Genomic DNA, 15676 nt, shown 5'->3' with positions numbered 1-15676 from the left:
GAATCATAGAATTACCCAGGTTGGAAAAGACCTTGAAGATTATCAAGTCCAACCACAGCCTAACCAGTACCCTATCTAAAAACCCTCTGCTAAATCATATCCCTGAGTACCACATCCAAAACAGCTCTTGAACACATCCAGGGATGGTGATTCAACCACCTCCCTGGGGAGCCCATTCCAGTCCCTAACCATGTGTATCCCATTCCAGTCCCTAACCATGTGTATCCCATTCCAGTCCCTAACCACCCTTTCTGTAAAGAAGTTCTTCCTAATATCCAACCTAAACTTGCCCTGGCGCAACTTGAGGCCATTTCCCCTCGTCCTGTCACTTGTCACTAGTGAGAAGAGACCTGCCCCACTTCACTGTAAGAACCTTTCAGGAACTGGAAGAGCACAATAAGGTCTCCCCTCAGCCTCCTTTTCCCCAGACTGAACAGCCCCAGCTTCCTTAGTCTCTCCTCGTAGGGCTGATTCTCCAAGCCCTTCACGAGCCTCGTTGCCCTTCTCTGGACCTGCTCCAGTACCTCCATGTCCTTCCTGTGCTGAGGTGCCCAAAACTGGACACAGTACTCGAGGTGAGGCCTCACCAATGCCGAGTACAGGGGCAGGATGACTTCCTTAGTCCTGCTCACCACACCATTCTTGATACACACCAGGATGCCGTTGGCCTTCTTGGCCACCTGGGCACACTGTGGGCTCATGTTCAGCCGAGCATCAATCAGTTCCCCCAGCTCCGTTTCCTCCACACAGTCCTCCAGCCACTCCGCCCCAAGCCTATAGCGCTGCCTGGGCTTGTTGTGGCCAAAGTGCAGGACCCGGCATTTGGTCTTGTTGAACCTCATCCCATTGGCTTCAGCCCAGCTCTCCAGCCTGTCTAGATCCCTCTGTAGGGCCTCGCCACCTGCACAGAATCCTGGACAGAAGCTCCTGTAGCATCCTCTGAACTTAACAGCGATCCTTTACCTGCTTTTTCCTAGGTCCAGCTTTCTTTTATTTATAGGGTATTTTTTAAGATACTGATTATTGCTGTTATGTTCAGGAAAAAATATTTTAGAAGTGGTAAATGCGTTTCTCATTGATAAACAAAATCCGACAATGCTGGCACAATGCAGGGCACACCAAGAGTAATCAAAAGTAAACCTGACAATGAAGGTACTTCACAGTGCTGTTACATGAGGAGGGACTGCAAATACACTGGAGATGGTGACAGTGCTCTTGGGGCATTCAGAAAGTGTAGTGTTATTGCATTAGTGATATGTGTAGAGACTGGAATGGCAACTGTAGATACATGCACACATGAAGGCTGTCATGGGATTGAAGCACTTCTCCAGCTGATTATCTCTCACTGAGCTCCAGGAAGTGAGTTCTGCTCTAGAAGAGAAGATATGTATGTACCATAGTTTAAGTAATGGTGGACTGGTCTGGTTGTGATAGTATTTTACCAGCCATTCTGGAAATAGTGCTGATAAATCAGATAACTGTTGTCACTGAAAAGTCTTCTCTAATGTCCAGCATACAAAAATGGAGAAAGTTGGCTTGCTTGCATTTTGAGCCTCTTGATGTGATCTCCCATTGTTTTGGAGATCTCAAAATTTTCCGACCTCATTATTAAATACATATAATAAATACCTTAACTTTCTGTTGGTCAAGGACCATTACCACTGAAATTTCTTCTGTTTGATGTCTCTGGCTCTGGGGATTTTCTTCAGGGTTTTTGCAGCACTGCCTGCTTGGATCAGATGAGTCAGGTTTCTGTCTTTCTTACCTAGGATGATGGACTCATCGTGAATTGTTTGCTCAGGTTAACTCAATTACTGATGGAGGGATCTGAAGGGCTCTCTGACTGTTCAGTAAATTCAAACTCAGTTGCATGCAGACATGCATGCATGTCTATCAGTTATAATATGCTGCATCTTCAGTTGCCATTGAAGCCATGCAGAACTTCTCTCTGTGACAGTTCATATTTTCATTGAGCAGTGGAAATGCTACTGGCACAGACATACATTTGTACCTCAGGTACTGAACTTTTAGCACTGTGGTGGACCACAAAGCTCTGAACAGATCTTTATTAGCTTATCTGGGGTCATCATGACTAGAGGGTCATAAAAATACTGTCTGGAGTTTTCTAGTCCAAATTCCCATTGGGAGCAAGATTATTACCTGCAGTGGATTGAATCAGCTACATCTTTGTCTGGCAAAATCTTGCATAAGGATAGAAATTTCACAACCTCTCTGTTTAACCTATACCAATTTTCCACTACAATTCTTGTAATACTTTTTAAAAACTGTATTCTATCTGAACATTCCAAAGATAGAATTTGTGGTCATTATCTATTGTGGTATTGCCTGGCCCTACGAAGAATTTGGCTCCCTGACTTTCAAGTAGTTGTAGGCAATATTAGATCATCTTGGTACTACTCTCCAGCTGCCTTATCAACTTCAGCTGTATTAACTTCTCTAGGAAGTGCTATGTGGCCTATCTCTGTAGCATCTCTCTGTCAAAAGGCTGTATTGAACTCGAATGAATTTCTCCATTATAATGGTTCTACAGGAAAGGAAAAAAAAATACTTGGTTTTAAGGACTATTTAATATCTCTCTGCTGTGGGCCATGAGAGGTGACTGAGGACTAAGCTTACCTGTGTAAGCAGAGCCCAGCACATGCAATGGAAGAACAATAGAAAACATGTACTGGGTTGCTTCTGGGAAGGTGAAATGTCTTTATCCCTTTAGAGTGGATTTCACATATATATATGTATGTTTGTGGGAAAGTTACAGAGCAGTGGGATACAGACTCTGTCAGAATTATTACTGACTGTAAAGTCTGGACTGTAAGAGGTAAGTACTTGCAGTCACACATGTGGTCTCAGTGGTTCTTTCCTGAGTCCATTTCACAGTGGTTTTCTTACCATTATTTGAAGACTTACTTCTCGTTAGGCTCCCTTACATCTAGCAGAAATAAATAAATAAAATGGACCCTTTTCCCAGTGTGTACAGACACATAACCTTGGTGTGTTCAGTCCCTTCACTGCAGTCAGGTTTAGCAACTTGTTTGTGTTCTTTTGGGTGGGTAAATTGCATCAGTTAGGTCAGAATTGGAGCACTGCAATTAGTGCTATAGCAATTGCCTGAAGATTGATTTAAAAGAGAAATAGGAAGGCAAAGTGTATGCCTTTCTGCTTCCCTCAGTGAATATTCCCTTAGCAGAGCTGTCCTATGAGGAAGTGATGTTTGTAGTAGCATCACTCAGGGCTAACTTGGGCAAGAGAAATGCTGCAGTATAATACTGCCTGTGTCTACAGTATTTGTATTGCTTACTCTATCTTTATCTTTGATCAGTAGAAAAGCCAGGAATTCATTCTTCATTAATACCATTTTCCCTTTTTTTTAATCAGCTTCAGAGTGAAGTAGAGAAGCCCCTGCTCAACTTCAGAGAGAACTTTAAGAAAGACATGAAGAAGTGTGACCACCATATTGCAGACTTAAGGAAGCAACTGGCCAGCCGCTATGCAGCGGTTGAAAAGGTGGGAGTGGGGAACAAACTGGAGAGTTTAAGATGTTGCTGTCTGGAACACAAGAACAACTGCCCCGTGAAAAGTTTCTGTTCTATTACAAGAAGCCACAAATATTTCTGCTGAGTACTTTCTGCTATTGGTTATACTTTACCAGGCTCCAGGTGTGGTTCGGTGCTTAGCTGAAGTTTGGGAAGTTGGGAGCTGCAGCCAGTGCTCCTGTGTTATTGCTGAGCTAGCTTTTTGTTGCATCTTCTCTTTTCCAGTATGGGATAACTTATTTCTGATACATTTGATAGAAACACTCTTAGCTCATGTGCGTCCAGAAGTCAAATGTATTTCTCTCAAAATCAAAAACAGCAAAGGCCAAAGACTCATTCACTTCAGTATCCTCTTGTACAAAGGAAGCAGATGGCCAAGAAAGTTATCTCAGACTTGGCACAGCAGTTTGTACACACTCTCCTAGTACTAATTTTCTGTGTCACTGCAAAAATCAGCACCCTAGTTTCAGGTGCTGTTTTAACATATGCATCTAGTAGGTAGCTGAGGTCATGATTATAAAGCTTTGCCTATGAAAAGAGCTCTCTTGTGAGTAGCTGTTGGGAAGTAGGATCAGCTGCCAAGTTGTGTTGTTCTTTGTTGCCATATCCTCACTCAACATTGTCTTGGGTATGAGCTGGAAAGGAAAATATATAACTCAGTTAACCCAGGAGGTTGTGTGGACTTCCATTAATGATCAGAGTGCATATGAGAAAGTTTGCTCAGGGGCAAAATTGTGGCAGATGAACAAGATTATTAGACTCTGTATATTCAGAGAAAGAACTTTTCTTTACAGTCTTAATAAGGGGTGTTGAAAAAGATGAATCAGAAGAAGTAGACTAAAGAATGGTAAAGAGAAAAAAAAAAAAAAGCGGCATCTGCAGTTTGCCAGATGAAACACATCTCTTTTCACCACATTGCTTTCCTGCAGCTCCCTCTTGCGACCTTCCAAACTAAGCCCAAGCCTACTGTCTTTAGCACTGAAATGAAAATTTAGGCAGTGCTTTTTGAGAGCATCTTAAGTTACTCTCAGGTGTGACGTGGGAAAACTGTAAGGCAGTAACAAATCTAATAGTCCAAATTTAGTTTTTGGCGCTCTAACTTGAGAGTATGACCTATTTTGTAACAAGCAGAACGGCTGGGGCAGAACAAGGTTTCCTTATGTATTTAGGCAACTTCAGCAAAGTAGGAGACAACTTACATTGGTATTTCTGATTATTTGTTCAGACAATTTGCTGATTTGCCTGTACAGTTTAAGTAATTATACTGATAAATGAAGTCTTAAAACCTTACAGAAGCTTAAGGAAATTAAAGTAATAAGTTGTAAATAGGTCTCAGGTTTTTCATTCCTATGTTATGAACTGCTGTCGTCACTGGCCTGAATTAGTTTTTCTAAATAAGTGTAAAATTTCCTATTGTTAAAGTTGCTGATAAATGTATATTGAAACTAGAAGGTAGTTGAAAATAAGTTCTATAATGTAATTGAAATCCTTCAATTTGTACTGAAAAAAGCATATGTAAGAGGTATCTGGTTAAGAGATTTGAAAGAAGCTTCAGCTCCTTTTTGTTCCAGAAGGAGTGAGAAAGTTATAAGGAACGTTACAGTCTGATGATACTGTACAGTAAGGCAGGTAGACCTGAGAGTCCAGATGATTTTGCAGTTTTGTCAGTGAAAAATTCTGTATGGTGGTAGGACCCTTCCTTGAACACTATTATGATGTCCTAGGAACTTGAATGCTAGTTAGAACCCAGTTTTATGCAGAATCCCTGGCTTCTTACTGACACATGTATGAAAAAGTCCTAGATGGCTGAAAGCGGCTAGAAGCTCTTTTCATGTAAAAAATATGATCTTTAATTACTCCAAGGCCCGGAAGGCTTTGACAGAGAGACAGAAGGATCTGGAAATGAAAACACAGCAGCTGGAGGTGAAGCTCAGCAACAAGACAGAAGAAGAAATTAAAAAGGCAAGGCGGAAGTCTACTCAGGCAGGTGAGTACCTGCAGTTGTGAGCCACTGGGAGGTAAGTGCAGCACTGGGAAACAGCTGGGAGATTGTGGCATGGATAACTGGGATATAATTGCCTATCCATCCATCTGTGTGTTTCTTGCTTTTTAACACTGCAGCAATGAAATCTAACTGAATCATAGAATCATTTGAGTTGGAAGGGACCATTAAAGGTCATCTAGTCCAGATCTCCTTCAGTGAACCCTGGAAGCAGATAATTCTTCTCAAAGAAAAAAAAATAAAGCCAGGTTTTTCTAATGTGACATCAGGAAATGACTGATAATTTTGCTAACTGAACTAAAAGGAGAGTTTTTTGTAAAACTGTACTTGTGTTTTTAAAGTTCTGTTGAGATGACAATGTTTGTGAAACTTTAGAAGTAGGAGTTAAAGAAATTTGTCATAGCCTGAAGGGTCTTTGAAATGGAATTAGTGTCCAGTTTTAGTCATGTAGTTCGCCTGCTTACATGCTTTAGTTTTCAGATAGAAGCACTTGCATTGTGCTTTGATGTTGGTCATGCTAATGAAATGCTTGTCTCCTATCTGAGCCCTCTGTTTTTAAGTTCCTTAGGGTTTTCAAAATATGCTTGTAACTCAGACTGTTCTTAGTTCAGCTGAAAAGTCTGCTAGCACAAGATCTACCAGTCATGTAGCAGGCTGGTGCTTGCACAGAACGCAGCAGATCTATGGTTTAGGCTCTCTCAAATCAGAGATGTAAACACACAGCTCCCCAACCACAAAGAAGTGTAAGCAAACTATGGGTGTTCTGGAGTAAGATTACTCTGCTTCAACTTCAACTCCTGTTGAAGCTGTGTTACTGTGCAACCAGGAAGGCAAGTTTTATGGGTCCAGAGGAAGAACAAGAAAGAAGGAGCCTGATTCCACCTATCAGCTAGGGCATCTAGATGGCAGCAAGGAGTCCGGGGCTTTCCTTGGTGTGATTATGGATCTGCAAATTCACACTTTTTCAGGTATGCTCAAATACTCTACCAAAGTGTTTTTAGCCCCTGGAGATCTCAGAGAAGCTTACTGCAGACTTCCTCTCTACACATCACATGTAAGTGATGAAGGTAGCATGACCCACCCACACTATATGATTCCTGGCTGAAACAGTGCTGTTTACAGCTCAAACTAAGTGCAGTCTTACCTTTTACTGTTTTTCTAAGGACCACAAGTAAATGCAAGATTAAAACCCATAGAATTGATTCTACTTACATAGTTGCTTGGGGGACAGTGTTTGAATTTTTTGCTTTTCTGAAGTTCCTGTCAGAGGTGGTTACAGGTCTTTGCTCAGCTGTGGATGTTTCTTCTTTAAGTTGTAGTTCCTTCCTTGGTAATTTACTAAATCACAGTTATCTACAGCTGTTTGGGTGCTTGCTGCACTGCCTACCTCTTTCCTTGAAAGTGAACTTTTTGTCTTTTTCTGTTAACTCAGCAATTAAATGTTTTCTGCTCAAGGCATACTGAGTATATAGTAGTGTGTGTTACATTGTAGTGAAGACAAAACTTAACTTGATGTTATTTGTGCATGCTTTTTACAGAGACTCAAATCACTTTCATGGGATCCATTAGGAACTGTCTTTCTTGAGACCTGTAAAGCTGACATATGCAGCACTGTTAGTAACATTACTACAAATGCTTTTTAACTGGGGTTTCCATAGTTCATCACTTCACAGTCTGTCCTGTGGTAGAGTGGTCCTTTACAATTCTAAAACTCTGAACTTTCTCAGCTTGTCTGGGTCTTGAGGGCACTAGTAAGAGACATTTGCAGTTTGTGTATACAGACAACCATTTGATGAGAAACAGATGCTTCATTGGTGACAGGAGGCTTTTTGGTGAATGTTTTGTCTGTTCACCTGCAAATTCACAACCTCTTTTTTTTACTTTGATCATCAGAAATTGTTTGTAATAGTTATTTATTAATTGTTTATTGAACAAACAAGGGAGAGCTGAAGGTCAAATAGGAGTAACCAGTAGTTTGGCTTGAGTTTCCCCATGACTTTACTAGACTTTGTGCCACTGTTGAAGTGCATGGAAGTGGAAGGACTTGCCTTATCCCATATATATGGCTATGCAGCAGCCCAGCTTAAGTGCTTGGGGTGCATGCAGTGTTACTGATCTAGCTTTGAACTTACGCCAGCTGCAAGTGGATGGTATGACTTGAGACTTTCAGATGCTCCTTAAAACTACACACTTTCTATAGTGCCACCAGTTACTAACAAGTGATGTTGCTTTCTTACTTCCATGTCATGTGTTTGTGACTTTCATGTTCCTTGCTGTGTAGTGTCTCAGATTCACCCAGGTAGGTGAAGAATATCCAGAGTCTTATACCTAGGGAGTCTCCTGGAGCACACACAGTTTTCCTGAAAGCATAGCCTTTAAGTCCTGAATTTCAATGTCTTTTTTGTTTGTTTTCATTTTTTAATAGACCTTAGTTGCCTCCCTAAATTCTGAGTCTGTGCGAGATTTGTTAGATGCATTAACTTCTTTGACACTTGGTTGATCTATATAATCCTGTTCTCAATTCTTTATTCTGCCCTGGTTTGTGTATAAAAATCTCTTTGCACCTAAAAGAACAGTAAGAATTTGAACTCTTGCCCAAGTCATTAAACCATTTGTGAAGACGTAACTAAGAAAGAGAATTAGTAGCCAGAAAGCAGGAATCTCTGAGAGTGACAGATTTTCTACCTGCATTACCTTCTGTATCAGGGCAGAGTTCTGCAATGGAGAAAGATTGCAATAATTACACCTTATTGTTGTACTGCCCTGGACAAGAAAGGAAGCCTGCAATGGAATTGTGCATCTTCAGGAAAAAAGAGAATATGACTGTGCTAGGTTTAGTTTGCTGCAAAAAAAAGCTTTACTGGATCTTAGGCACCTAGAGTCTGATGCTCTCCTTTTTTAAGCCCATGCTAGAATGCAGTCTTAGCTACAGGGTTACCATCTAATAGCTCTATTACTCATTAGCATTAATTTCCAATTTTAATTATTTTGTTTTTCTGATACAAATTTCTGACTACAACCAGCTTTAATTTAACTGTAGTAACTATCTTTCACAGTTAAGGTTATTTTGTAAAATATTACTTAGTGTTCATATTTTCCTTTTAAAATTTTCTAATTCCACTTCATTGTTCCTCACCCCCAACACCTGATCTTATACTAAACATCAATTGCATGCATTGCATTGAAATTGTTTTTATTCTATCAGATAAATACAGTGCAGCAACTGTGTTCAGTTCTGCTAGGACTGAACTTCAAACCTTTGGGATGCGTATTTGAAACAATTTCCTTCCAAGCTTCATAATCTTGGCCAGAAAGAACTAATATGCTGCTGTCCTGAACTTTTCAGGAGATGACCTGATGCGTTGTGTGGATCTTTACAATCAAGCCCAGTCCAAGTGGTTTGAGGAAATGGTGACTACCACTCTGGTATGTTGGAATTCTGTGTACCATCTTAAGTTTATAACACTGCCAGGTTGTAATAGCTTGAACTAGTTGCAGGAAAAAGCACTGGGAGAATTAGATGATAAATCTCCACTGGTATATTGCGTTCTTATTTCTAAGTAAAATCATTTGGAGAATGCAGATATAATTGTTTCTTTGCAGAAGTCTCAAAACTAGTTCAGAGCTTCTTAGAAGCCAGAATGCTGGAATTTTCCCCCGGAAAGATGGGGAATGACCAAGGAGCAAATGAAAAGGCACACAACATTTATACACTAAACATTAATGAATTTTTGTTTCCCATGATTTTACAATTTCTTCAAGAGTATTGCCAGCTTAGAAGAGACAGATTTTAATTTCCTGTTGCTCTACTTCTCTGAAGATCAACATAGCTTACAGTGTTCACCCAAAGGACACATACTTTCAGGGTTAGCCACCAAAATGTTAAAATACTCTTCTAGCTCTGATGTGCAGAGTTCCTTGAAATATATGTACTTCAGCATAAGCGCTCGTTTCTCTGATGTCGTTCCTTAGAAACTTTCCAGACAATAGCCGGTTATTTTCAAAATTGGGAAATAAATGCATCTTTTGCTAGTATTTTTCTCACTGGACAAACACAAAGCATCAAACTCCTCATAATAAAGAAGCAGAGTAGTACATTGCACAGCATTTAGAAGTGTGTCAGTGCAATATTTAATCTGCACTACATTAATAAATCATAGATGCATGGAAATCAGGAGGTGGATATCTTCCCAAAAGCAGAACAAGAGAGAAAAAATTGGTTCTTCCTGCCCATAAGGGATCTGATCCTCCTCTCACCTGCACAGGTGTTTTCTCAGTGATCGGTGTTAGAAACGTGGCCACATGTGATTTGCCTATTTAATAACAGAATTCCCTAATTTGGAGGGGACATTAAAGGTCATCTTGTTCCAACCCTCCTGCCATGGACAAGGTTGCCAGCCAGCAGATCAAACTGCCCAGGATCCTGTCCAGTCCAGCCTGAATGCCTCCATAGGCACTCTGGGCAGCCTGTGCTTGCGACTTGCCACCCCATGAGTAAAAAACATCTTCCTAACATCTAACCAAAATCACCTGCCCTTCAGTTTAAAGCCACTGCCCCTTGTTCTCTTACTATCAGATTGTCTAAAAAGTCAGTCACTCTTCTGCTTGTAAGCTCCCTTCAAGTACTGGAAGGCCACAGTGAGATCTCCCTGGAGCCTTCCATGCTAAAAAACTCCAACTCCCTCAACCTTTCCTCATAGGAGAGCTGCTCCAGCCCTCTGGACCTGCTCCAAGAGCTCCACGTCCTTCCTGTGCTGGGGGCCCCAGGCCTGGATGCAGAACTGCAGATGAGATCTCAAAGGACAAAGTAGAGGTGGACAATCACCTCCTTCTCTCTACTGGCCACCCCTCTTTTTATACAGTGTTTGTTCCTGGAGAATCTAAAGCTTTGTTCCCTAGCTTTAGAGGGAAGTCATGGCCTGGAGGCTGCTCAGTAGGTTTGTTTGTTGGGAAATGCAAGCTAAGGATCTTGTAAAATTATGTCTTGATATACATCGGTATAAAACCCAGAAGCAGCATCAGAAGCCAGGAGACATGCTGCCCTTCCACAGCCCTAACTGGCCCTCCTGGAGGAGAGGGAACAGAAAAATTCAGAAGGAAAGTTAGAAACTACCTTCCTTTAGAAACTACCTCCCTTTGCAACAGAAATGTTGCTGGGCTTCTCTCACTGCCAGCTGAGCGATGTGGAGACTTGTCCCAGCCTAACATCTGGTGAACAGATAAAACTGTTCTTTTTGGGTCTGGTTAGACTGAAAATAGTCAGGCCCTTTGAGTGATACATCCCAACAGTCACCTGCTTCTCCATCTTCTGGTGTTAGCAACACAGCATGCAAAGCTTTTTGCAGGAAATAGATTCCCTCTTGCTTGCACTGTCCCTAAAGACAATGTCTCCTATCTCTCTCAGGGAGAGCCCTGAGAGGTCTCAGTTTTGGAAAGGTTTCAACCTTTTTTTCTGTCCTTTGGATTGGGATGAAGTGAATTCTTTTGCTTGCTGCCTCTGCTTCTTTGCGATTTGGAGCAATGTGCAAGCACAGAGTTCAACTCCAAAGCATGAACATGGGGTCGTATTGCACTGATGGGCAAACTTTTGTATATTATCCTTTCTTTGGGCCTTTAAGCTCGTCTTCCAAAAAAAAAGTGTACTTATTTTCCTCCTCTTTAGGAGCTTGAGAGACTAGAAGTTGAAAGGGTTGAGATGATTCGGCAGCATCTCTGCCAGTATACACAGCTGCGGCATGAGACAGACATGTTCAACCAAAGTGTAAGTTTGCTCTTTGTGCGTCTTTGGTCTTTGATGAACTTCAGCTGAGCTGAATGGTCCCCATTCTGATCTGACTAACTTCCTATCAAAAGGAGGTGTGAAAACTACATGTTGTCAGCTGTTAGCTTTCAGCAGTACTGTCATGCTAGCCTGCAGTCCTTCTCCTCCAGGACTCCCTGATTCACTTATATTTCATACTACTGGATCTCAGCTTTTTGTTGGAGTTTTGAATTCATTTGACTAGCATGAGATGTTACCAGCTCTCCTAGCAGCTCAAAATTGTTTATTCTTGCAAAGAAAAATAGTAAATACACAATTTCACTGTTGGAGGAGGGAGTGTATGTATTTATATTTTTTTCATTTAAAAACTCAAAAAAAACTGTCTAGTTTTCAAATATTAAAATGAGGGGAGTGTATGCTGACCTGTACTGCTTGGTTTTATTTGATGCAAGATATAGTTGACAGAATAAGAGTCTGAAGTTGGACTAGCCAGTGCCTGGTGTAGGAAGCTTGTCTCTGCCTGGCATGGCAAGCCTGCTTCCCATTCTGGCTGTTGTTGTCTCAAGTGCATGTAGTTCTCAGTTGTCTGCAGATGTCACATATGCATGCTCATAGATGTTACACAGTTTAGAGCAATGACTGTCTCTGCTTGAAATGCACCCTTGACTTTTTAATTCTTGTTTTGTTCATTTCAGACTGTAGAGCTTGTTGATCAGCTGCTTCGGAAAGTGGATCCTGCCAAAGACAGGGAACTGTGGGTAAAAGAACACAAAACTGGAGATATTCGGCCTGTGGACATGGAAATATAGACTGTTCTTACAGTTGTGATGAGCCCGCTGAATTAACCAGGCTAATAGGTTTTTTTTAGGGGTCAGAAGAGCGTAGGGCAAAGGCTGTTCCACTACCAGACACCTTGTAATTTATGCCTGTATAGGCTGTCTGTAAAATTTAGTCATAAAAATGGTCCTTGTTGTGCTAAGCCTTAAGCACCAAACATTCCAGGGTGAAGAAAATAGATCTGTGCTTCCCACCAGAGGTTCCCAATTGCACTCAGCTTCCAGAAGAAATCTACTTTCTGGTACAGAGAGAGCTCTGCTCTTCAGTGATTTTTGTGCTACATCTCTTGCATGACTATCATATATATTATGTTAGAACAACCACTCAGTGCGCTTCTGGCCAGCCAGCAAGTAGGTAACCAAACACAGTGCAGAAGGCAAGGAAGTACTGCTCAAGAATCCCAGGCCTGTCACTGACTGCTTTCATAACTACAGACATGTCAATAAACTTTTCTGGCTCCACCATCAGTTAAACATACACATACATATCTTGCATTAATGTTGTATGAATACATTTATTTCATATAACATAGTTTCCCACAGTGACCCTTTGGAAATACCTATGGAGAAGACTCCTCCCTGTTTTATACTCCCTCTCAGGGATATATAAACCCATTATCATTGTTTTTGTGCTAGGCCAATCTGTAAAGTGTTACCATCCCTGTTATTTAACAGGAAAGATTTGGTTGTGCTGTACCTACCTCATTAGCTGTTGGAGTGCCCTCAGTGACAAAAGGAGGTTGCATAACAAAGAATAAATGAGTTGTTCTAAAGCTTTCTGCTTATTAAACATTTTGTTTGGGATCTAAATTTAAATTGCTCTTAGTTGTTTTCTTCAGGTGAATATCAGAGCCTTTAGCTATATTTATTTACCAAATTTGTCTAGATAAATTGTGACATTTATCTTTTTAGAGCCTGATTTTCAAAAGTGCCATAGTGTGATTCTATTCTGCATCAGGTGTAGATGTAGGTGCCCAACATTTCTGAATCAGATTCCTACTAGTTTCTCTGTTTTTATCTATAGTGCAAACTACCAAAAGTTCAGTGCAGCTCCTGCAGTACAGGGCTGTGTAATTTGGAGACTGGTTTTCAAAAGGTATTTTCTTCTCACACTGTTATTTCAGAGTGTTGCTGTTAATCTGTTTTCCAGTTTCTCTTACTCAAGACTCTTCAAGTCCAGCAGAAAGTCCCTCTTGGAGATCTTCAGAAGCTGCCTGGGTATGGTCTTGGACCAATGCCCTTGGTGGCCTTGCTTGAACAGTGGGTTTTGACCATATGATCTTTAGAGGTCCTTTCCAAACTCAACCATTCTGTGAGACTGTGAAGACTTCATTCTCACCACTGCGGCCTTTCCTGTGTACTGTGGTGTTAGCTGCTGTTTCCTGAACAGTGTTATTCCATTTGATCCACATTTTCATTCCACTTTTATCTCTGTTAACATTCCTTTTTCCCTGGTATGAAACTTTCGTCTTTCGTTTGTCACTCTTTTAGGCTTTCCTTCACCAGTCTCAAATTATTGTGTTGTGGGAAGATCACTGAGAATTAATCCTTACAAATACAAACTGAGACGCAGAGAAGTCTGATCTGAAGTACCTTTTTAATAATCCTGCAGGTGATTATTTTTCTGGCTTGTCATTTCAAACTTGTGTTTTCCTGTTGTTCCTTTTCTTTCCCCACCATTTCTTTACTAGTATAGATTCACAGAAAAAAGTTTGGTCACCTTTTATTCACCTGAGTTACTCCCATCTTGCCATCTCTTCAGCTCCTTTCTCTGCTGTGTCACTAGCTTTATAAACTTTCTCATGTTGGCAGGTCCAGTGTTGTGACTGTTGCATGCTTAGGATCATTGTTCCTGGTGTTATTGATTGTTAGAGCTGACGCCTCTTATACTGCACTTTTATTACGCACTTCAGAATTTGCAGCTGTAATTTTATTGGTGTTGGAAGCATCCAGCATGCTGATACTTGAAACATGGTTTGCCTAAGTGTCTCTCAGTCTTTGAGCTCAGTGAGACTACACACTCTTCCCTCACCTCCTGTTCTGCTTGAATGGGGAGGTTTTGTGCTAATTTGTCTTTTTCAGTCTTCCTATTCATTTACACTCTGTCCTCAGTATGGTTCTTACTGGCATACTGATGTGTACTGCTGTCTCTGCCATGCCCTTTGAGGGCAGGTATTTTTTGTTTGTTTTTTGTTTTCCTTAAACCACAAATGTGTGGTGGACTTTCCAAACTTCAGTGTCCAAAATTTAGTGATGTACATAAGTATCTAAGGTTGACCCCTGTATTCTAAGCCATGTTGCAAATTTGAATGAGCAATCTTGATGACTTGTCATCGCACTCATGGTTGGATTACAAAAGCAAGCTAGTCATGCACTTTATATGGTATTTTCCTTATTAAATACTTTAAATACTCTGTTAGCAATTACAGTTTATTTTTTCCTCACTTTTTTTTTTTTTTTTTTTTTTTTTTTTTTTTTTTTTTTTTTTTTTTTCCCACTGATATTTATCATTTTACCTGTTTGGGGCTGGAAATGTTGTCCTTTAGCACTTTTCTCTCAGGGCTGAAATTTCTTTTGGTCACTCTTCTAAGGTGTTCTTAAGCTGCTTTCTCAGTTGAATTTTCTGATTACTGGGGGTTTGTTGCTTTTGTTAGGTTTTAATTATATTATTTCTAGACAGTTTTCCTGCTTCTACTATTTGATCCATTTGAAATGTTGCAGGAAAGCATAAGCTGCACAGAATGATAATTATTTTGGTGGAGTCTGTATCTTTTTTTTTGTTTTTGTTTTTTTCTTCCAAAACACGAGGAGTGCACTTTCACCTAGCTGCTGCTTGCCTTTATTATACTCAGCAGATTCTCATTTGGAACTACTCTGCAGCAAATGAAATTCTTCCCTTACAATAAGACTTAATAATTTTCCAGCTGGTGAAAGTATTAGGAGTGTTTTGCTATTGCTTGTAAATTTTATTTCCTGGGAATGATACACCTTCATGGTACCACACTGCAGGAAGTGGGATCAGTGATACTTTGCCCATTGCGTTCTATGACTGATGGATTTTGGACAACTGAGGCATATCAGGGAGTGTTGGAGACCTGGTGTTTCTGAATAGACTGCATCTTTAAAACTAGTAGTGGTGTTTTTGTTCCTAACAGGTGATTCTGGGAGTTTCAGCATTTCCTTATTCATTTCCTGGTAAATTGCAAAAATGCAGTTGTAACCAGTGTTTAGAATCATAGAATCACCAAGGTTGGAAAAAACCTAAAAGATCATCCAGTCTAACCGTTCATCTATTACTAATAGCTCCCACTAAACCATGTTCCTCAACACAACATCCAGTCTTTCCTTGAACACCCCCAGGGTCGGTGACTCCACCACCTTGCTGTGCAGTCCATTCCTTTACTTCTCCAAGCTTCGTGTTATGATGCAGAGTACATGTGAAAGCATGAGGATGTTTCAGTGTAACTGATAAATAGAAACGGCAAAATAAGTCTCTTGCCTCTATAGGTCCTGAGCCCAGGTGTTC

The 15676-nt window shown here is 40.6% G+C and overlaps 1 protein-coding gene across 5 annotated transcripts in view; it reads left to right on the top strand.

Moving 5' to 3' along the window:
- GAS7 (growth arrest specific 7) overlaps positions 1–14589 on the top strand; it is a 104655-nt gene extending 90066 nt beyond the window's left edge. For all 5 annotated transcript variants that reach the window (XM_072351633.1, XM_072351631.1, XM_072351632.1 and 2 more), the window contains 5 exons: positions 3394–3522; positions 5415–5538; positions 8900–8979; positions 11216–11314; positions 12010–14589. In XM_072351633.1, the coding sequence (XP_072207734.1) occupies positions 3394–3522; positions 5415–5538; positions 8900–8979; positions 11216–11314; positions 12010–12123 (546 nt within the window). In that variant the 3' untranslated portion in view covers positions 12124–14589. The remainder of the gene's footprint in view (positions 1–3393; positions 3523–5414; positions 5539–8899; positions 8980–11215; positions 11315–12009) is intronic.
- Positions 14590–15676: the final 1087 nt, after the last annotated feature.

Source organism: Excalfactoria chinensis, chromosome 17, assembly GCF_039878825.1.
Source record: "Excalfactoria chinensis isolate bCotChi1 chromosome 17, bCotChi1.hap2, whole genome shotgun sequence".
Classification (NCBI taxonomy): Eukaryota; Metazoa; Chordata; class Aves; order Galliformes; family Phasianidae; genus Excalfactoria; species Excalfactoria chinensis.
Note: the sequence above shows the minus strand (reverse complement) of the source record. Positions and strands in the feature narration are given on the sequence as shown.